At 45.1% G+C, this 24,107-nt stretch overlaps 1 protein-coding gene across 4 annotated transcripts in view; it reads right to left on the reverse strand.

Annotated features, from left to right (window-relative positions):
• Positions 1-24,107, reverse strand: part of CDH13 (cadherin 13) — a 1,446,671-nt gene that overhangs the window by 238,583 nt on the left and 1,183,981 nt on the right. For all 4 annotated transcript variants that reach the window (XM_064580856.1, XM_064580854.1, XM_064580855.1 and 1 more), the window contains one exon: positions 19,186-19,364. In XM_064580856.1, coding sequence (XP_064436926.1) covers positions 19,186-19,364 — 179 coding nt within the window. The remainder of the gene's footprint in view (positions 1-19,185; positions 19,365-24,107) is intronic.

Raw genomic sequence — 24,107 nt, forward strand, 5'->3', positions numbered from 1 at the left:
ATGAAAAAAGCCATGCATGGGGCAGTGATGAGCAGGTCACTGCCATGGGCAATGGGGTTCAATCCCACAGGGAGACTGCTTACAGCAACCTCGGAGCTGTCCCACTCGGAGGGTGAGGCTGGGGTATTCGCCTCCTTCTTCTCTCTCAAAGGCTCAAGGCTGCTCCTGAGCATTAACTCCCGAGCAAACTGAGCACAGGCTCATAGTGAGACAAGGCCTCAGGAAGGCAGCTGCAGGGCTGGAGAGGCCAACAGCCCACTGGGATGGTGAGTGCTGGGGGATCTGGGCGGCCACCAGTCTAACCCAAGAGGCAGGGCCGATGGGTAATCAGGTATGAGGGGATGCACGATTTACCTCCAATTTCTCATTCCATCTCCTCCCTGCTCCCCTTTGGGACTCCAGTAAGTTGTTGAACCAGGGTCACTAGAAGGAAAATACTGCCCTGATTTCATAGATTCTACAGCTGCTAATCAAAACTTATTTTTAAATTAAGTGATGAGACTTGAGGTCAATTTTTACTTAAAAACAAAGATGTTTGGGCACATCCCATGAGACAGGATCAGGCAACTCAGAGAGCCATGCCAACAGGCAGAGTAGTAGTAGATATGAACAGCCTAGCTCAGTTAAGCATTTCAACTGCCTTTGGAAAGGTTTTCTTGGTTCTCTAATTCCCTCCGAAAGAAGCAACCAATTATCATTATTCTACTGTTAAGAATGGGATTAGGACTATACACTAGTTAACACTGCTTTTAAACCCTGTTAAAGGACTTGGTCTTTCTGGTCAAATATGCTTTGAAAATATCGTGGGCTTCACGCGTATTTGGCTGAAATTTCCCCAAGTTCCTATACATCTTCTTCCTTCACGCAACTGTCTTCCGAGCCCCTATTAGGAAGAATGCTTCTGAAGTACGAATACCTTGCAAACCTCAAGAAGCCCAGAGTTGACAGAGGAGAGAGAGACAATAATCAAAACCTTGTTTTTCCTTGTGATACCTTCATGAATAAGATGATAAATAATTTGCGTGCCAAAAGGAAGATGGTGCAGTAAATTCTGCCGAGGAAGGCTAAGAAGGCTGCACAGAGGGACTGTTGGAACCAGATCTGGAAGGGTAGCGGACACAAGCCTCAATGTTAAGAGGACACAGCATATGCGTCTAATTCCGCTGCTGCCACATGACCAACCTCCCCAACCTTCCTGCACTAAAGCAATGGCAGACACTTACTACCTCATGCAGTTGCTGTGGATTAGGAATTCATAAGCCGCTTAGCTAGATGATCTGGGTGCCATGTTGCTCCTGAGCTAGCCATCAAGATGTGGGTGAGGCTGTAGTTATTCAAAAGCTTATCAGGCTAGAGGGTCTGCTTCCAAGATGGCATGGTCGCAATGCTGCTGAGTCAGTGCTGGCTGCTGGAAGGTGGCTCCAGTTCTTCGCCCCAAGCCCTCTCCATGGAGCTACTTGGGGGTCCTCTCAACACGGCAGTTGGCATCCCCCACAGCAAGAAAGAACAAGAACAATCTAGGCTTGGAAGGCTCACAATGTCATTTCTGCTAGATCCTATTGGTAACAGGTCATCCTTCTTCATCTTGGCGGGGTGGGGGGCTACATTACGGCAGGGATACCAGGAGGTGGGAATCACTGCGGGCCATCTTGGCGGTTGGCTGCATTAATATGCAAACGTAGGAAGTGCATCATCCTTGAGGGACAGGGAAAATGCTGATGTCATCGGAATGCACGATGAGTTAGGGAAATAGCGGCAGGAGACAATATCAGAAAGCGTGGGTCCGATCCCAACCCAGCACTCCAGCCAGCCCTATAGCCTTCAGAGTGGAGGAATGACCTCAGGCTACCTTTCATTTTTGATGGTGCGGACTGGCTTCCCTGGCCCTTGGCTACAAGATTTGCGAAACACTGTATCGCTTTAATCTAGCAGCCAGGTTTCTGTTCCTTTCCTAGAACCAACTGTTGGACCCAATCAACGGAGTCGTTTGGGGGCCATAAACCCAAAGTTTAAAATTCACAATCTGATGAGTTTTTTTTTTTTTTTAAATTTCATCTTCTATCAGTGAAGAGAATCGTTGAGAAGTGTCCCTGGAGACCCAGTATGTGGGGGCCCTGTGATGGTAGACACAGGGGAGGCAAAGACATAGAGCGGCCATCAAGAACGTCTCTGTCTAGTAAGAGGGGGCAAGCGAGTGGACCCGGCCGATGTGGGCTCTCCTGGAGGGAAGATGGGTCTGTAGCAAGGGAGGGGGGATAGGGATGCAGTTCCTCTAAGCCAGGGACTTACACGTTTTTGTGCCATGGATACTTTAAGTAAGTCTGATGAAGCTCGTGGACCCCTTCTCAGAATATGTTTTCAAACACATAAAATAAAATCATAGAATGGCAAAGGAACCTAATTCTACCGAAATAAAGTTATCAAAGTGGTAGGAAAACTAACGTGTTAGTACAAGTCTTGCTTTAGCAGCTTATCCATAACCAGATCTGGTGTTCAGTCGAGTAATCAGATTCATTTCAATACGAAATTGCAGTTAATGGTTAATGAAAATAAACTTGAAATGTTTTCTCATCCACGTTCATGTGCCCCACCTAGAGTCTGTTCACAGACCTCAGATGAGGACCCTGGCTCTAGGGGAAGTTATAGGAAGTTTTTTACAGAGAAGAGAGATCTTAAGGCAAGAAATTCTCACATTTTGCTTGAGGCTGATTTTTTCCTTTTTAAAGATTACACTCTCATGTCCCCATGGAACTTACTTGGCAGGACACTAACTGCTTGCTTGTGTGAATATATTTCCTATTTTTAAAAAACACCGCTATAAACAAATGTTATTTAAGAAAAACATTCTTTCAAGCCACGACTCTTGTCATCCTGGGAGACCAGGCAATCTCATGATCTGCTCTAACACCAGCAGCCACCAGGGCCCGAGCTCTGGGCATCTGGAAGAGGGGCTGAGGCTGTTACCTCTCACCTGACAGCCGCAGGGCACAGCGCACGCACTACGTAGAAGGGACACGGCTCCAGGAGTGGGGTCCCATCTTGCTTGGTGGAGAACACCAAGTCCGGGTCACAAATATCTGGCTCAGCAGCAAAGGAAATTGTCAGGAAAGCCTTGGCTGTCCTCCTGCGCCCATCCAGTAGCAGGGAGCATTTGGCACACTGAGTGATTTCAGATGGCATTAACCCTTTCCTGTAATAGGAAATTTGCTGTGTGCTGTGCTCAAGAAACCCCTCCAAAATTCTTCATGCACAGTGAGCCCTCCCAAGTCTCTAATTCAATCACAAAACACTAGCAAATTTATTTGCCCATAGACTCTTGGCTCTCTTTGTCAATCAGCTTCATTGTAACCAAGCTTATGGTTTGGTGTGCAGTTTCCCGTGTCTTGTTCCTTAGTGGGTTCTAATGTGGGAAGGAGAGGCAGGACACTGTTCCTGAACCCAGCACCTCAACACTACAGCATTTACATGAATGAAGCAAGACCTCACCTTACACCCTTGGCTTAACCGATAAGGATGTGACCATTCTCATCAACGTATATCAAGCACGTACGATGTGCAGATGTCCACAGGATGCAAAGATCACACTCCCGTGTAGACTCTGCAAGGCTGGGTGTATGGAAGGAAGGAGAACTGGGAGGCTCTACTGTGCACTCGATGAGAGCTGATGGAAGCCACCACTTGAAGGCAACACTGGCATTTCCCTCCATGACTCTGGGGGCTGGCTGGGTTGGAGGGCAGCCCCCGAACCTTCCAGAAAGGCCCTGGGCCATGCCTTATAAAGATATGGTTGAGGGGACTCCACCCTGGTTACAACACATCTAGGTTGTCCTCAAGTCTTGTCATTAGTTTGTTACTGGTGACAATGACCTCTATGCGTGGAGAGCTATCTGTGTGCCATGGCTGTATACTTCACAAGTCATGACCTTCAATCGTCCAAACCACGTGAAGCAGGCTGTATCAGTTCCTTACGGCTGCTGTAACAAATCGTACAACTTCGTGACTTGGAAATGACTTGGATTTATTACCTCACAGTTCTGGAGGTCAGAAGTCTAAGGGGGGGGGGGTCTCACTGGTGACATCAAGGTGTTGGCAGGGTTGCCTTCCTTCTGGAGATGCTGTGGGGGTGGTGACCGGGTTTCCTGGCTTTTTCCAGTTCCTAGAAGCTGCATACATCTCTTGGATGGTGACCTCTCTCTCCATCTTCAAAGCCAGCAGCAGAGCATCTTTAAATCTCTGCCCGACTTTGACCCTCCCACCTCCCCCTTGTAAGGGCCCTTGGTGGTCACGTCAGGCCCAAATGGAAAACCCTGAAAAATCTCCACATTTCAACATCCTTGACTTAATCACACCTGCAAAGTTCCTTTTGCCCCATAAGGTCACATATTCGCAAGGCTCTGGGGATTAGGATGAGGACACCGTGGGGGTCATTATTCTGTCTACACACAGGTCACGTTATGAGCTCCATTTTAGAGGTGAAGAAATGGAAGCTCAGAGAAGTGAAGTAACTTTTCCAAGGTCACACAGCTAATAGGATGCAGAACCCAGAATCCTCCTCAGGGCTCTAGAATTCCCAGACGCATGCTCTGAGCCATTTCACCTCACAGCCCTGCTAATGGGAGCACTGAGCGAAACCAAGTCAAGTTTCTCAAAGGTGTGAAGAGGCTCAGAGCAAAGAACAAAGAAATCCCTGATACAAGTTTCATAAACTCTAAGGCTGTCCTTGAGTTGTTAAGATTTTCTCCTCAATAGGGCCCCTGCTTTTCTCTCAGCAGCCTGGGGGAGCAGACGAAGCAGAAGCTTTTGGGTCAAGTCCAGTCCCCAGGCTCAGCATGTGAGGCAGGCAAGTCACATCAACCCTTGGGAACACCATTAGCCTTGTGATAAAACGGGCAGTCCTGTGCATGTTATGACCCTCATTTAATGCCTGGCCAGAAAAAATGGATGCTGTCATTGTCCACTCAGTAGCTGCCCAGAGAGAGTGCAACATACACTTCCTTGCATATATCATGAGCTAATCTAATACCAAGATTAGGTAAGAACAGAGAAGTCCCTCATTTCTTCCCCATCCCAGAAGCCTACAGAGACAGGAAAACTAGAATTAGGGCCCAAGAAGTCTTCCAGAAGAAGACTTCCAGAAAAATAAGTCTGCAAAAACAGTTCATAAGACACAGGAGAGAAAATATCTAAAAGAATTTAATTTTGATTCCTGCTTTCAAGGTCCATAAATAGAGATGCTGTTCATTGAAGTTCAACAGTCCTTTCTACAGCTGTTCTTTGCAAAGGTCAAAAAACATTCATTTCCCATGGCTGTCTTAAAAACACAGAAGCACACACCACAATATTTCTATTAAGCTGCCTGTTGGAGCTGGCGATGGGAGAAGTGAGCAGCCGGTCAGCGCGTGTTCTTGATGAGGGAAGCCATGACCGCAGCCGGCCGTGTCACTTAAGGAAATGGAAATGCTTATCATTTCATGTGCGGGAGTTTTGACAAGATTTACCCTAAAAACATTCCTTCCTGACACCTGAAACGTGTTTTTTGTGATCACTGAATATTGGTGGAGGCCCCGGGGCCTACTACGACTCCCATTGCTTTGTCACTGATTGAGCTGGCTCACATAGAAATCAGTCTCAAGGTGACAGTCCTGCTGCCCCTCCATCCATCACGGTGTGGCGTCCTAACCTGGCCGGAATCCCCTGTCCTCAGGGTCCAAGATACAACTGCTTTTTCAAGATGATGAACAGAATTGTATTTTCATTACCAAGACAGTACATGGTCACTGTACCCAAACTAGAAAGTACAGAGAACACCAACACTAACCCACACCTGCTACTCTTCCAAGTCTATGCTTATATTGATTCATTTAATCCTCATGACCACCCTTTGAGGGAGGCACATTATGATTCCCATTTTGCAGGTAAAGAAACTGAGGCACACCTCCAACCATAATGGTTTTGTTCTCTATATTGTGCTACTTGCATACCACGGAGCCCCCTGGGAGCATTAGCAGGGATGTTGAAGAAGAAAATTTAATGACATGGCAATAATAATTATGGCTACCAGTTGTTCAAGCTACTAACATTCCCAGTATCACAGGACTGGGAAGAGGTAGAGCTGAAATTTGAACTCAGGTCACCTGGATCTGAGACTGTCATCTCAGACACTGTGCTCGAAGAAAAGTCAGATCCTAAAAGGACCACTCTGAACACACTCACACAAATCCTTTCACATCTTGGACCATGACGCCATATGTTATTGACTGAATGTTTCTGCCCCTCTAAAATCGTATGTTGAAGCCCTAACTCCCCCATGGGGTGGTACTGGAAAGTGAGGCCTTTGGGAAGTAATGAGATTTAGATGAGGACGGGAGAGTGGGAGTGCGACCCTTGTTATGTGGCTAGTGTCCTTACAAGTAGACGAAGAGAGACCAGAGCTTCCTCTCCCTGCATGGGAAGATAGAGCAAGAAGGTGGCCATCCAGGATTCTCACCAAGAACAAATTGGCCAGTGCCCTGCTCTTGGATTTTCAGCCTCCAGAACTGTGAGAAATACATTTCTGTTGGGTAAGCCCCCCAATCAATGGTATTTTGTAATAGCAGCCTGATCAGAATAAGGCGATGTACATATACAAACAAAAAAGAATCACAGCTTATGTGATGTTTTGCAAAATGCTTGGTAATATACTGTGAACATCTTTCCATGTCATTATACGTTCTTTTACCACATCATTCTACATGATTTAATGGAATTCCAATATAGGAATATGGCACAATTTATTGAACAGATCCCCAGTGGTTTGACACTTAGTTTGGTTCTTTAGATAAAGATCCAACGAAACCTCCATTGGTGAATGCTCGTACACATTTGACTATGTGAATCGCTGTATCAAAGAATAGAGGGGCATTTGTAAAAGCCATTTGAATCTTATTGCTAAAATACCCAACAAATGAATTGGACTGATTTGTATTTCCACACTAGGGCAGGAGAGAGGCTTTTCTCACAGCCTCTTTCTACTGAGTTATAGGGGCCACCTGAGCTCAGGAGCCAGAAGAAGGCCACCTGGTGGGCATCGAAGGCCCAAAGCCAATCAAAACAAAAGTTGCCTTAAAACCTCACTGCGGGGCACCTGGGTGGCTCAGTTGGTTAAGCGACTGCCTTCGGCTTAGGTCATGATCCCAGAGTCTCGGGATCGAGTCCCGCATCGGGCTCCCTGCTCGGCAGGGGGTCTGCTTCTCCCTCTGCCCTCTTCCCTCTCATGCTCTCTGTCTCTCATTCTCTCTCTCTCAAATAAATAAATAAAATCTTTAAAAAAAAAAAAAATAAAACCTCACTGCGTTTTGCTTTCCTGTGTTGAAAAGAAGTTTCAAAATCGATTTCCTCTGTGAAAGTACCATCCAGATGGGAGAAGATATTTGCAAATGACACTACAGAGAAAGGGTTGATATGCAAGATCTATAAAGAACTTCTCAAACTCAACACCCAAAAAACAAATAATCAAGTCAATAAATGGGCAGAAGATATGAACAGACACTTCTCAAAAGAAGACACGCAAATGGCCAACAGACACACGAAAAAATGTTCATCATCATTGGCCATAAGGGAAATTCAAATCAAAACCACATTGAGATTCCACCTTACACCAGTTAGAATGGCAAAAATGGACAGGAAAGAAACAACAAATGTTGGAGAGGTTGTGGAGGAAGGGGAACCCTCTTACACGGTTGGTGGGAATGCAAGTTGGTACAGCCACTTTGGAAAACAGTGTGGAGGTTCCTCAAAAAATTAAAAACAGAGCTACCCCATGACCCAGCAATTGCACTCCTGGGTATTTACCCCAAAGACACAGATGTAGTGAAAAGAAGGGACAGATGCACCCCAATGTTCATAGCAGCAATGTCCACAATAGCCAAACTGTGGAAAGAGCCGAGATGCCCTTCAATAGACGAATGGATAAAGAAGATGTGCTCCATGTATACAATGGAATATTACTCAGCCATCAGAAATGATGAATACCCAACCTTTACATCAACATAGATGGGGCTGGAGGGAATTATGCTAAGTGAAATAAATCAAGCAGAGAAAGTCAATTATCATATGGTTTCAATTATTTGTGGAACATAAGGAATAGCATGGAGGACATTAGGAGAAGGAAGGGAAAAATGAAGGGGAGGAAGCCAGAGGGGGAGATGAACCATGAGAGACTAAGGACTCCGAGAAATAAACTGAGGGTTTTAGAGGGGAGAGGTTTGGGGGGATGGGTTAGCACGGTGATGGGTATTAAGGAGGGCACATATTGCATGGAGCACTGGGTGTTACACACAATGAATCATGGAACACTACATCAAAAACTAATGATGTACTGTATGGTGACTAACATAACATAAAAAAATAAAATAAAAAGAAAGTATCATCCAAATAAATAACCAATAATATTGATTCCTATAATGGGGGAAAATGCATGAACTTTAGGGACAGGCTGATATAGGTTCACGTCTCAGTGATGTCAGTGTCCCCATCTCTGTACCCACTCAGCTCAAAGAAGAGCTCCCTCTCTGGAAGGCCTCCCTCCCACCTCTGGGTCCTCTCTTCCCCTGGTCTTCCTGCTCTTGGGGCTCTGATGTGACCAAGAGAGTCACTGAAAATGGTTTCATCCAGTATTTAGTTTGTGTCTGTTTTACTATTTTTTGACCGAACTCATTGTTTTAATTATTGAAACCAAATTTTGAGTTTAGAATTAATTAACAAGCGTCTGAAATGATCTGTTTGTAATCATGAGGAAATGGGATGGTTGTTACAGAAAAATGAGATCAGGCCCATCATTCATGATCTAATTCCTGAACCTAGAATCCAACCCCAAGGTGATGATTAGTAAGTGGGTTCAGTATTTTGAGGGTGGATATCGACACGTGAATACGTGCAACAACCAGTAGATGAAACTTGTACTGACTGACCATTCTGACCAAGAGTTTGATAGAACAATGATGGCCCACAGGCCAAAGCCAGCCCACCATCTGTTTTTCTATGGCTCATGAGCTAAAAATGCTTTTTATATTTTTTAATGATTACACTTTAAATGGTTATATAAGTATCTACATATATTCTCAATTTTGCTTCTTAGTCCACAAAACTTAAAATATTTAATATCTGGCCCTTAAAGAGAAAATTTCCAACCTCAAACTTAATAGATGTTCCTATACATTGAAGTCCCTTCATTGTTGAATGTGACAGAACAGCACCATATATCCAATAAAGTTGGCCATGCCTTTAGGACACCAAGTCACATTACCAGCAAACTTTTATCCCCTGGAAAAATATAGCAAATGGGATCCCTCCTTCAACAAAACTGAAATATGGGTCCCAGGCGCTTTGAGATGCCATCATGTCTTGAAGTGGTCTATTGCTAGCTTGCCTTAATCTCAGCCTTGTAGCTTCTGGTCATCTTCCCTGACGACACTTTGCAATGAAAGCACTCAGAGCCGCCGTCCTCCCCTAGGTCCTGGCTAGGAACCAAGCATAGTAAAGGCAGGTTTGAAAGAGCTGCTTTCCAAAGACTCTCCACCCACTTTTGTTCCCTTAAATGACTGTTCCCAACGTGGTGAGAAGCAAAGCTTTCCCCTATTTTCTCCACTGGTCCAAAGCCAGGATGGAACTAGACATTCTTTGTAAACTGGGGTGTACCTGTTCAACTGGGGATGAGATTTAGAGCGATGTTATTGAAGTACAGTGACTAGAAAATGTATCTGTGAAGTAAAATGTGCCTTACCAGGCTAATCATAGTTCTTGGCTGATTAAGAAAAATACGTACTCTCTATTTGTTTTGAGAGAGAGAGAGAGGGAGAGCGAGCATGTGGGGGGGGGGGCGAACGGAGAGGGATAGACTCTCCAGCAGACTCCCCCCTGAGAGCAGAGCCCAATGCAGGGCTCGATACCACGGCCCTGAGATCATGACCTGAGCCAAAATCAAGTGTCAGACGCTCAACCCACTGAGCCACCCAGGTGCCCCAAGAAATATATGCTCTCTAAAAGAACTGTTCCCCCAAAAGAAAAAGTTCTTCAGTTTTTAGGGTACTTCACATAAAGTAAGATGGAGAGATTTAAAATGATAGAGAAACAGAAATATTCTAAATTCATCATCGTCCTGCATTTTAAGTTATTTTTACCATATTAAAAGAAGAGAGAAAAGAAGATAAAGTTCAGAGAATTACACATTTGTCAAATACAAAAAGATGAATCTCTGTTAATGACAAAGCTAAGTGTCTCTTGATTCAACATGCGCCAAGCAACTACCGACTGTCTAATACTCTAAGATGCACAAGAACAGAGACACAAGATAGGCTGCTGTTTATTCAGTTATTAACAACCTGCAGAATATGGATTCAAGTGGTAGCTCCTTGTCTCTCCCCTTGAGAAAGCTAGAAATCAGCTACTCATCGTTCACCAAGGATTTAAGAGCTGCCTCCAAAATGCCTCTGCTTTACTGCTGATCGTCCCCCCTCCAGCTTGCCAGCATTCCGAGTCCCAGCTCTGAGAGCGCCGTGTTGAACGGAGCTGTGTTCAATGTTTAAATACGGTCGGTGGTATTGCGTTTACATTAGGATACTTCCGTAATCCTTAGGATGACATTTGAGACCCTTGACAATCTTGTACCGACTCCCGGCCCTTGTCTGGGATCTCCCCGGGACACCCTCAACTCCCCATCTCTCTTCAAGTGATGTATGAACGTGCCGCGCCTTCGCTCACGCTGTTCCCCTCCCTTGATGCCCTTCCCACAACTCCTTCACAGCAGCCTTCCATCCACCCATCAAGGCTTAGTTCAAACAGCACACCTTCCTGTGCGTTTGCTGCCGCCGGCTCAGCTAGGCAGCGCGGTCTCTGTGTCCCTGATGCCCAGCCTCTGTCACGGACGCAGCAAACACTGATGGGTACTCGACACTTATGCGTCAGCGTTTGTCGCTGGATTGTGGTATGTGGACTACCTCAGCGTTTCGCTGAACTTTCTAAGCCTGCCAGGCTCCCTGCTGTGTGGCCAGAGTGTAAATGGGCTCCCTGCTCGAGGAAGAAATCCCCCCTCCACGCTGCTTCTTCAGTCTCATTGTCCATCATGAAAATAACTAATATCCACTGATATTTACAGGGTATTAAGTGCTTGACATGTCTTACTTGATCATCCTGCTAAGCCTAGGAGGTGGGGACTCTGATTATCCTCATTGTGGCAGATGAAGAACCCAGGCTTGGACAGGCTAACTGACCTGCCCAGTTCTCACAGCTGATGAGGGGTGCAGGTGGGTTATGAATCCAGAGACTCTGAGGTTGGCTCCCCTGCCCTAGATCCATGACTCTCAGACCAGATTTCAGCCAGGCTGGGGTCCTACTGGGCGACTGGAAATAGCCTTTGCTTTCATGGGTGGATAGGCCAACCTTGGAGGAGGAAGGGAAATGCTGAGGGGCACTAGCAGAGTGGAGATTCCCCACGGTCTCCTGCTAGAGTCGATCCAGGGTGGGGACGTGCCGGAGGCCACAAAGGAAAGCCCTGCCCTCGCCACCTCCAGGCCCTCTGCCATCAGCAGAGGGCCGGCATGTCTGCAACTGAGGTTTTAGACCCTGGGGGCTTTGCTAGCATCATGCCTCATTTTATTTGCTGACACAACAGAGCAAGTGTGACTCACATAGGGTGGTTCACCATCTGTGTTTCATTTGCAAGGATAATGTGTTATTTTAAAAATAATAAGACAATTTATTTACATCTACATTTTCCCCCCTCTATGTTCTCAGCAGCAAGTGATAAAAAAAAATGGAGAAAGTTATCCCAACAAAAATATTTATGAGTAAATAGCTCACAGAAATGGGGAGGATGCTGTTATCTAAATAACTCTGGTCCCACCCACTGAAATAAAGAAGGGAGAATATTCCTGACAGCATGACTGAATTGTGTGTAATTACTGCCAATGTTTTACACATGACGATAACAAGAAAAGCATTAGCATTAGATCAAAGTGGACTGAAAACATTTATTTTCCTGATAGAATGACGGTTATATCTTTCATTCAAGGCACGGGAGAGATGCTACCCCTTATGATTATTCCTTTAGTTTTAGGCAGCTTGACTTAATATCATCATTTTCACAGATTCCTTTACTATGTTTCTGGGGACGTGGTCTACGTGGCAATATTTCAGCTCGGATCATCTTGACCAAGCACATAGTTCTCTTTAGACCTGCAGCCACATGTCCAGTTTCATTGGCTGTTTTGCACAGGATGCTCTCCCATGTTCTTGGGTTTTCTCTGACATAATCAAGGACTCCTGAATCTCTCATAGCAAATACATGCGCATACATCTAAAAATAAGTCTTATGTGACACTTACCATGGAAAGAAGGAAGGAAATTCTCTGTTTTCCCTTTTGGCCTAAAACTTGGGGGCATTATAAAGTTTCAGAAAATCTTTTACCAGCTGACAATGGAAAATAAATTACATTCACAGTTCTAGTATCTCTTACTGTATGTACATTTTTATGGGTAGGCTACCACTTTCCTTAGATCATCTGGAGGATAATACATATTAGGCTGAAGGGGAATTCAAAGACAGAAAAGTGCTCAATCTCCTTAAAAAGACTAATGATACTCTCACTATGCAAGTGTTGAGATAGATACTTCAAGAGCCTCTTTTGCAAAATGTTTCTGTTTGTTAAAAAGAAGAGGAAGAGGAGGAAGAGAAAGAAGTAGAGGAGGAGGACCAGGAGGAAGAGGGGGAGGAGGAGGAGGGAGGGGTAGAGGAGAAGGAGGGGAGGAGGAGAAGGGGGAAAAGGAAAAAAGGAAGAGGAGGAGAAGGAGGAAACCAGAAAGAACCCCCCCCTCCCCCCACTGACTGTTAGCTACTGAGTGGTTTGAAATTGTGGCTGTGTTCAGAAAAGTTGGCAGATTTCAGCTGATGAATTTCAGTCTCCCAGCCAAGATGATCAACTAAATAAAGCATTTATCAAACGTTAGGGACCTTTATCTGATTTTATTTTGTAGTGCAGCCAGACATAGTTTAAAAACATAGACAGAGCTGTCAGAATGAGGGGCTGAGTATGGTTATGGAAAAGAATAAAACAGTGCCCCAGATGAACCCAATTTCGTTCAGTAGGATATATGGCTCTTATTTTCTCCAAATGTTTCCCCAAACATTTAAGCAAGAGACACAGATCCTCACGCCCATCCTATTCACCAGGGTATTTCTTAGAGCCTAGTGCAGTCCTAAAACAAGGTAGGTAGACGGTGAATAAATTAGATTATTGGATGATTACACAAGGGCAAGACCAAGCTCTCAACGAAAATAAAATCATTTCCTCTGTTTGTATACCCATGCTAGGGTGTGGATCTTGCAGTAAATTCTGAGATCATCTGTAAGCTATTTACTCATAAATACAAACTGAAGGAACATAGGTTATACATCCAATCTTCCATCATCCATCCATCCATCCACCCACCCATCCATCCAACAAATCTTTACCGAGTGCCTATTATTTACCTGGCTCTAAGCTTGGCAATGAGAATACAGAGATGGGACAAAGATCCAAGATCTCTTTCTCTGGGTAGTTTATATTCTGGCATGGTTTCAGAAAAAGTAAACAGAAGAGCTTGTACTGGAAAATGCACGTTTCCAGGTGAAATCTGATGTCTATTCACACCGAGCTTATGAAAACGGAAGGACGTATACATGGTCACGGTAGCTGCTTTCATAATTCAGCTGCGAATCTGAGGATTTGCAACAAAACCCAGCCCAACATCGGGAAAACTGGAGAGGTCTGACTCACAGGATAAAGCGAATATGGTCTGCACAGTTTGGAAAGAGTCTTTGTATCGGCAACATGTGGGTAGAAACAACAGTCAAGCTCTCAGCGGTAGCTGATGGGAACGGGGGCCTTGGTTCTCAGCAGCCACAGAAAGTGTGACATGGGGGATAGCTGCGTTTGGACGATGGTTTCCTGTTTGCAAAACTGGAGAAAGTCATGCACATCTCGAAGAGGTGATAGAGTTGGTGGTGCAAATGTCATTATCATAGTCATTGCTGATGAGGAAATGGGACTCAGAAGGGTTAAATGACTTGCCCATGGTCACATAGCTGGCCAGGTAGGAAACTGACTCTCGCAGGCAGCATCCTGCAGAGCAAATCGCACCTTGAAGATATTCAATAAATGTTTTCAGTAACTATAGCCTCAAGGTTGGGAAAGACATTAAGGATATAACCTTTACTGATTAACTGGATCCCTTCTATGACGTCCTACCAAGGGCAGTCTGTTCGAATACACCCCACAATGGGGAACTCATTACCCACCTTTACAATTCACTGCTACAACCAATAATGATGGTTATGTTAGCTTGTCTTTAGAACAGACAATGTACTTTATGTACTTTGACACATCTGATCCTCACCAACCCATTTGAGGTAGGTGCTATTATTCATAGATGAGTAACTCAGGCAAGGAGTGGCCAAATAACTCACTGTTATGGGTTGAACTGGGTCCCCTAAAAAGATATGTTTAAGTCCTGACCCCTTGTACCCATGCATTTGACCTTATTTGAAAATAGTGTCTTTTCAAATATAACCAAGTAAAGATGAGGTCATTAAGGTGGGTCCTAATCCAGTATGACTGGTGTCTTATGAGAAGACACAGGCATGAGCAGAGGGAAGATAATATGAAAGCACACAGTCAGAAGAAGGACATGCAAGGATGAAGGTGGGGATTGGAGGCATGTGTCTATAAGCCAAGGAAAGCTAAGGATTGCTAGCAACCACCAGAAGCTGGAAGAGGCAAGGAAGGATCCTCCCCTAGAGACTTCAAAGGGAGGCTGGCCCTGCCAACACCCTGATTTCAGACTTCTGGCCTCCAGAACTGTGAGAGAATGAATTTCTGTTGTTTTAAGCCCCCTGGTTTACGGTACTTTGTTATAGCCATCCTGGGAAACGAATATGCTCAGCTAGGTGGAATAACAAACGATGGGGTCAGGTCCCTCCTCTAAGTCATACACTGAAACATGGTCTCCAAAGGCAAGGATTCTTCACCTTGCTGTACATTTGAATCACTTGGGATTTTTTAAAAAACTACTGATGACTGTGTCCTACTCTCATTTTGTGGCTCTAGGCTTCTGCTGGAGCACTCTGATTTCTAAAGCTCCTCAGCCAAGTTTGAGAACCTCTGTCCTAGTTGACTCCATTTCTCACCACGTGGAGACCAGCAGAACAGATCCACCAAATCCAATGGCATCTATTTGGCAAGGGTGGCCCGTCAAACCAAAAGCCAAGTCAACTGCCACTCATGGTTAGGAGGAAAAGGAGGGGGTCAATTTTGGGTCCTCAGAAGATGGAGACAGTGGGTGAGTTGCCTTCCAACATTTTCGCATGACCCAAAGCAGGTGAGCAACAGGCGGGCTCACTCCCAGCTCTGGGCATGCGCGGTGGGTCCAGAGGCTGCACCACCCCGAATGCAGCAGGAAATGAACAGCAATGACCATGCCAGACAGCAGCCTGCACACAGAGAGATGCCACACATGCCTGCCTCTCTCCCTCACACCCTTCCTGCCCTTTATTGCTCAATAAATATTTGTTGGGCATCTCTCATGTGCTAAGGACTGGGAATGTGGCAGGGGACAAGATGGACACAATCCCTTTCCTCCTCAGAGTGTGGGGAGGCGCTCAGTTGAGTGAGGGCACTGGCCTCAGTTGGCCCTACTGGAGACATCCTGAGACGTGAGGTGGGAAGAAAAGGCAATGACCAAGATGGTGACATTAAAGATCATTTGCCAGCGTCCTTGACTATCCTCCCTGACACGCTCTATGATGAAGTAAATGTGGGAAAGGTGGGTTCAAAGACAACAGTGCCCTTGGCCTCCCCTGAAGTTTTACCTCACCTTCCAGGGTCCTCCCTGGGGACGTACTCATTAAAGGAAAGGAACTAAATGGAAAATCAAGGTGAAAAATTTATGTCCTATCAACTGAGCTCACTGTGTCAACCAGGAGGCTTCCAGAGCCTCCACTCCCAACCAGGTGGGGCCAAACAAGAGCACACTATTTATTTAATCACAGGGGCCCTGGCTCTGGAAGGACTCCCCGACCTATCTGTTTACACCCACAGTATTCCACGCGTAAACATACTGTTTGAGATCCCGGGCCCAAAGCCACAGTAACAAAACAACAATCGGTTTGAATCCTATCAAGCTTTGCAGGTGTCCCAGTGGAATATTGTCTTAAAAATAAATGGTGCGATCATGTTTTCAATGGGCTGCTCAGATGGTCTAGAAGTAGACTTGAAAACCTCACCCAGGACAGGACGCCTACTCAGAAGTTCTCTGGAAATAATGACAAACGATTCCATAAGCCTGCTGTGGGAGCCCATCCTGGGCACTTGATCACAGGAAAGGGGTAGTGAGGTTAGAAGTCTGATGTGCAAGCTCTGTCCCTTTAAAGACGAGGAACGTGGAGGCACGTTTCAGCCTTTCAGCAAAGTTGCTGGAGAAGCTTACAGCAGCACTAGTAAATAGACAAGGTTTGCCTACATTCAGAGACGTTTCTTTCCTTCAGATCACACTGATGTTGCCTGGGTCAGCAGTGAACTCTGGAAACCCTTACAGAGAAGTGACACTCTTTATTCATTTTCATTGATTTTCTAATTTCGGTTAAATTGTGTTTATCTTTTTTGGAGGGAGCCGTTTATGTACTGTGGCCAGAAACGCTTAATTCAACTCCCATAATTACATACTTATTGGGAGTTAACAAAAACCCAAATGAAGAGATCATGAGCTTAAAACACATCTGTCCCCAAAATAACCCTTAAAAATGGAATAATCCATTATATTATCCCTTTGGTCTATAAATAGAGACTTACAAAACATTTCTGTCAGTAGGAAGAGAAGCTGAGCCAGAGAATCACTGCATTTCGACTTTGCCTTGTAAAAATTTGCAAGTACCTCTGGGAGAATTGGGAAAACTGCTGCGTGCATGTGTGCGCGTGTGAGTGTCCACACGCACGTGCACATGCATGCTGGCAGGGAATAAACAGAGGTGGAAAGTCATTCCTTGCCTCTGCAGGAGATAATACAGCATTGAGCTGTCATAAAAATGGGGCTGGAAAGAGAATAGGACACAACATGGAGGAAGTGGACTCGGTATGTTCCTTTTCCCTCCGCTTTCTTATTTTTAGCTAGCCACAATCACATTTGCCAAGTGACAGCCGCGGTTTTGATGCAGATCCTCATCATTCTCTTCCTCCCTTCCAGGGATTCCCATTCCTAGCTATAGATTCCCACCCCCGGAGTGCAGAATCTTAGTGTCATATCCAACTCATTCTTGCCTGTACCCCCAAAAACGTATACTGCAGATTTTCAGGAGTGCCCTAAGTGTGCTAGTAGTCACTGGGGCTCCAGACACGCAAAGGATCACAGTCTCTGTTCTCCATAGCCGTGTAGTCAAGGTCAACATTGCCCACCAGAACTTTCTGTGATGGTGACAATATTTTATGTCTGTCCTGGCTGATACATGTTTACATTTTCATTTCAATGAATGTAAATTAAAATTTAAATAACTGCCTGTGACCAGCGGTTACTGTGTTGGGCAATATACATCTAGACCCAGAGGAAGGGGATATTCTTTAAGGAGACCCATGACAGCTTAACGGAGCATATGCGTACAATGGCTACAGGTAAGTGCAGTCTGAAGCTGGGGGAACACCAAGGCGGTGGAAGACTCAGGTCTCAGGAAGACTCTTCTTTTTCTTTTCTTTTCTTTTCTTTTTTTTTTTTAAGAGACAGAGAGAGACAGAGCAAGTGAGGAGGGGCAAAGAGAGAGGAAAAGAGAGAATTTCAAGCAGACTCCACATCCAGCGTGGAGCCCAACATGGGGCTTGATCTCATGACCCTTTAGATCATGACCTGAGCCAAAATCAAGAGTTGGATGCTCAACTGACTAAGCCACCCAGGCTTCCTCTCAGGAAGCCTCTTCTTAAAGGCAGTGGCTCTAACCTAGATTCTTGCGAGAAGCTATAGCGTGGAGAGTCAGAAAGGAGAGGAGAAGGCATTTCTGACCCAAGGATTTGTTTAATCAAAGACATGAGGGGAAAAGGCATGGAGCCCATTAGGGAAACCCAGCAGTTACTGTGGGGCAGGTGGTGCTTGCAGGTCAAGGGTGATGGCAGGGGTCATGTCTGTGGGATGATGTCATGTTGGGAACAAAGAATCCCAGGAAAGGAGCAGACTTGGGGTGGATGGAGGGGGTGAGGGACAGAGGGGAACCCCTAAGTTGGTTTAATAAACTGTGTTTGAAGGGCCAAGAGTCTCTCCTATTGAGCCCTGTGGGGAGTTGCAGAGTGTGACCTGGAGCTCAGAAGAAGGGCCAGGTCCAGAGGGCACACCCTGGGGGACATAAGCGGGGCAGGAACACATGCCCCAGGTACATGGGATTGGGACCATCAGCTCCATCTGACTGTCACATCTCATGTAACTCATTGTCCATATGTGGAAACTGGGCTAAAATGTCCAAAATTTGTGATTTTCAGGAAGGTTGGAAGTTGGAATTTTTTTTAAAACAAATACGAAATCTAAATATTTTCACATGGCAACTAATGGGAAAGCTTGAAAGCACCCTAGGCAAAAACAAAGAGCAAGAGTGTGGACTGACTGAGGTCCCTGGGTCACCTCTGTGTGTCACCTGACCTACAAAATGGGTGAGGGTTCCCAGGGCCAGCCTAAGGTTGAAGCAGGAGAGTTTCTGGGGAAAACAGTGGCACACACAGCAGACGGTTTGGGAAAGAAGAGAAGTCAAAGCCACCTGTCTCTGTGAGCAAACACAAAGCCACCTCCCTCCCCTTTGCCCCTCTTCTACCTTCCTGCTTGCCTTTCCTTCCTTCGTCCCATCCCCTCCCTCTGGCTGATGGGTAAGGAGAGCTAAAGTCCCATCACAAGAGCTCACGAATAAGTGCTTGGTGAGGAAACAGAGGCATCGGGTTGAATGACTACAAATAATTCCTAAGGATGTGGCCTTTTATAGAGTGTGTTTTTGGGGTTCGCAATTCCCTTTATAGAGTTCCCTACCCAACCATGGGTAAACATTTCATGTCACTCCATATAAAGTGCCTTTGCCTGAAGCCCCATATCTTCCCTCCTGTGAAAGCCATGCTCGATTTTCATGAAAAAGAAGATGTGCATCTTTCAGCTCACCTCCCGGTCCAGCAAGGCAGGTGACACGACAGTGACGATGTCCCCTTTTTCAGGATCGATGTAGAACATGTTTGGAGACGGCTTGTCAGGTGTCTGTTGTCGGATATTGTACCGCAGGAGGGCATTATCTGTGGCCGGGTCGTCCGCATCAAAGGCTGTCATCCGCATCACCGTGGTCCCTGAGGGGACAGGACAGAAGGGCGGGAGATGGTCACTCAGGGGACAGTGATGGTCCAAGATGCCCTCTCCCTGGCAATGGCCATGGACTGATGTGCCAGTCGATTTCCACATTAAAACAGAAAGCATTTCCAGAGCCCTGTTATATTTTTGCTTTTCTTTTGCTCGCCCTCCTCCTTCTGTCACATTAAAAGACCTGAAATAAAGAAAAGAAATCTTTGCTGTTCAGCAGACTGACAGCTTAATTTTTCCTTCTGCTGATATGCTGTTTATTTGCATGGGCTCTCATTCAATTGTGGATGTGGCTGCATGACAATGGCCTTTATTTTAAAAGCTCTTATTGAATGCCTACTACATGTGGGGCCCGGGTCTGGTGATGAAGACACAGAAGGGGGCAAAGGCATTCTCTGGTGTTCAGCAGGTCAGAGATTAGTAAGAGAGACAGCATATAAAAAATAATAAACCATAACAAGTGCATTGAGAGAGAGCATTATGAATACACAGGTGAACAACCTCATCTAACCTTGGGTTCAGGAAAGGTCCCTGGTGCAGACATCTAAGAGGTGAGTAGGTGTAAGCAAGGTGAAGGAGAGGGCTCTCCATAGGAAAATATGGAAACATGAACAAATATTCTTTGAGCCCCCACTGGGTGACAGCCACAAGACAATGTAGAGATGAAGGTGATGTGGACCACTTGGTTATGTCAACGGTTGACAAGGATGTCAGATACTGGGTCTTGCTCACACACAGCTGATGTGATGAAGAATTGGTGTTAGCCACTTCTGGGGACAACTGAGCAACAACTAGTAAAAAAAAAAAAAAATACAGTCACCCATTTGGCATCTACCATCAAGAAACACTTACGTGTGTCAATAACGGGTTCCCCCAAGGATGTTCCCCATAGGACTATCCATTATGGGGAAAGATTTGGAAACAATCTGACTCTCTAAACAACAGAGGAATTGCTAACATGATGGGATTCCCCACACTATGAAAACTTTTGTAGCAGTTTGAAAAAGATTGTAGGTCTAATGTGTTCTAGCATGGAAGGCTCTCCAAGATGGACTGTTATGTGAAATTATCAGGTTGAAGAATGTTATCCATAGTATGGTATCATTTTTGTGAACCTGCTTGCACACAGAAAATGCCACAATACTTTATACATATATTTTGCAGGTACAGTTTATGTCCATAAAAACAAAGCAGGTCTAGAAAAGTGAATTTCAGATTGGTTATGGTGGTGTAGGGGAGCAAATCTTGCCATCCCAAGATATGCCTCTTTGGCATATTGATTATTTTAAGCTGGTTATTTTTAAGAAACTGCAGACACAAAGGGAAGGTCTGAAAATCAAGTGGAAGTTACCCCTTTTGTAAGAAACATTTACATCTATGAGGGAAATCTCCATTTGTGAGGGTATCTCCCCCACTGTATCAATAATAGGAAGATGAATCTAAATCTCTAGAAACTGTTATCAGTGCAGAAGGCCGGATTTAAATCTGCATAACAACCCTACCCTGTTGACTGTACTTTTCCTGGTCACCTCCCATAACTGACCCCTCCCCCATCTTTAGCCGAAGATGGTATTTCAGGTGATGGCTTTAGCCCTTTCAGGAAATTACTCCATTTGCCTGGATCTCTCCCATGTATATAGGAGGTATACAGGTTGTTAAACTTTTGTTTGATTTTCTCCTATTAAGCTATCTCATGTCAAATTGATTCTCAGACGAGCAGAAGAATCTTCAAGGGCAGAGGAAAAAATTTTCCTCCCCAATAGTGGCTATATCTGGGTAACCACAAAGGGGATTGGGATTAAGGATGGTGAGGAGGAGGTAAGACTTTGGCCCAATCAATATTATTCTGATCATTTTTACAAGGAGAATGTACTGCTTTTGTGATTAAATTTTAATACAAAAGGGTCATAATCATAAATACTGTTAATCTAAAAAAAATAGCCAGTTATCTTACCAGCAAAATGGGTTATTCAGGAATAGCAGAGAACTGCAACTGAGGACCTGCAAACTACTGCAAAGCCATAGGCAAGTCCAACAAACAAAGGAGAGTACCCTTATTTTATCATGAAGGAAGAAGTTGGGAGGGGTTGTTTTGAAGGAAAGTCCACTGGAGGAAAGTAAGAGTTCAAAGTGACGACAGTTTCTCATTGGCTGAGTTGTAGGGGTGGTCGATTTCTTGTATTAGAAGCAATGTACATCCTTCCCTGTTGGGACCTGTAATTGATGATTCTTTCTTGTTGATGATTCTTCTGTTGGGCTGTAATTGACAATCCTCCTTGTCATTGACATGGAGTGCTGCACTCCCCTTTCCAACTTTCCCCTTGCCAGCCTCCCCTGCTCCACTTTAGTGAGGTTTCCCTGTATTGATTTTACAAACCCAACAGAAGCATGGGCTAGAGCAGAATCAAGCACATTTGCCTGCTGGTCTTGACAATTATGAGCTATCGTATTTGGCTCAGAGCAACCTGCCCAACTATGATTTCTCATTGTAGTTTACTCTTCTAAGAATAAAGGGCCCACCTGTGGATTCTGACCCGTTCTGGACCCACAAAATGTGAACTAATGGGTAAGAGATGAAAGCAGTACAGTCCTATAGTTCCCAGCAGAAATATTCACATGCAGAAAATATCGAACTTTAAGGAAACAAAAAATTCATCTGGCTCAGGGGCCATCCTGGTATTCCTTTCCTGTCTATAACAGTGCTTCTCAGACCATCAAAGGCACTTTATTTTTTCCCACAATCAGAATCAGATTATCAGCCATTAGGTCTGATTGATCAGGCAAACAAGGGGATCTGACCACCCTAAGTTTGGATAGATTTCTAAAGCAGTCTCAGTGTTGCCACAAGGCCAGATGCTTCAGGCACATTTTCTATCCTACCATGTTTCTTTGCCCTTCTCTCTTTCTTTGTGAAATTGTCACAAGGCAAACCTTGGGGTCCAGTACGAGCAGAGATACTGCTTGGCTTATGCATTCCCCTTGTCTTGCCCCTTATCTTTGGAAAATATCAGCAAACAATATGGCACTTTGTTTCCCATTGAGGCACACAATGGAATCAGGGTCTTTTCTCAACCTGATGGTCTAGGCAGCCTCTCCCCGTCTAGGAGCATTAGTGTGAGGGGGTGACACTTAATTGCCTCCCTGGTCTAGGAGAACAGGATTCCCTCATGAGGATCCTGTCAGAAATCAGAGGCAACTTGCAGGCCTACAGACTCACCACGGATGTACTAAGTGAGCTCCTTGGGGCCAGAGGCATGAAGGAGGTCTCGGCACTAACGATTCCACAAGAAATGGTCTCTGGTTAAGTGTGCATGACCCCATGCCTTGCACTTTGTTAACGTCTAATGAATTCTTGACTGATGGAATCTCTGCCCTACTTCATCTGCTTTTAATTGAAGTCAGAGATGAACAAGCAAAATAAAGTATAAAAATGAAGTCGTCACGACTTGCACGTGTCACGGCTTGCACGAAAAAGATGAGAGGAAGAAAATAAGACCTCTGAGGCTAAGGAATTTTCACTTTTCACCAGGAAAGTCACTGATGATGTCTTTTTGCATTATTATTGTTAACAGATTTCATAACATGATAGGACAAAAGGGTATCCTGGAATATTCCCATGTTTATCCAGAAAATGCTTTTTATTTTAATGAATGGATCAGGAGAAAATGAACTCGGTCTTATGCGTTGCCTCTGTCTTAGCCCAGATGTGGGTACAGAACAGGATTTCTGAGGCCAGCCTCCATGGAGACTGAATGGTGCCAAAGTCATGTAAATAGGTTTGTAGCATTGAAGGAAACGACTCTGGGGTAACACTGAGGTTCAAGTCTTGCTGTGTGAACACGGGCAAGTTTATTCAGCCCTACCCAAGCCTTGGTTTCCCCAACTGCAACAAGAGGATATTAGTGACACTTTCGTCTTTGGTCTCTGTAAGGGTTCCATGGGATACTGTATTAAAGAACTTGGTACAGTGCCTGCACATTAGTGTTTGAGGAGGATGCCTTTTCTTATCAAACCTGCTCTAGGTTCTAAGCCATAATGACAGTGCAGGCGATGGCCTCAGACGACGCAGCTGTCCACAGAACCTGGTACCTGCTGCAGCAGGGTGAGCCCAGGGGCCGATCGCCTCTGAGTTGCCCTGCCTCACCCTCTCCCTTCCACCCTGCGCATAGGGGGAGCTACTGTGGAGATCACAACTCTATGCTAACACATACACATGTGCGTGTGCACACGCACATACATTCTGTAGGCTACATGGCCTCTCCATGTGATACTCTACAGTTTTCCTCTACAATCAAGGTTCTATCCCGAGTCCCAGTCCATCTGCTGGGCCCAACACCCTGCTCTTGACAGCCTCTCCCCTCGGGGCTGGATCATGATGTTCATACCTCTCGGTTCTGCAATGGTCAGATAAACCTCCTACACCAGCGTTTCCTAAACTGTATCCAAGGAACTCTGGTTCCATGGGATCAGCAGAGAAACCAAGTTGGGAAATATGCACTAACCACAGTTAAGCAAGTTTCTATCCTGGAGGACCTCTTAGTGTCCTTAGTAAGCAAATGCATATTGTAAATCTCCAAGAGAGAATAGAATTGGCAGCATTTCCCTAACTTCTCTGTTGATAGAACTTCTTCACTTTAAGAACATCTTTATGTGATGGGCCACCTGGTCCTAAATTTGAGTTCTTGGAGGGTACAGGCTGTGTTTTGTTCATCTTTATAAGCTCTGCATCTGAC

This window comes from Mirounga angustirostris, unplaced genomic scaffold (assembly GCF_029215605.1).
Source record: "Mirounga angustirostris isolate CCGP_5_RB_7025 unplaced genomic scaffold, mMirAng1.0.hap1 SCAF_16, whole genome shotgun sequence".
Taxonomy (NCBI): domain Eukaryota; kingdom Metazoa; phylum Chordata; class Mammalia; order Carnivora; family Phocidae; genus Mirounga; species Mirounga angustirostris.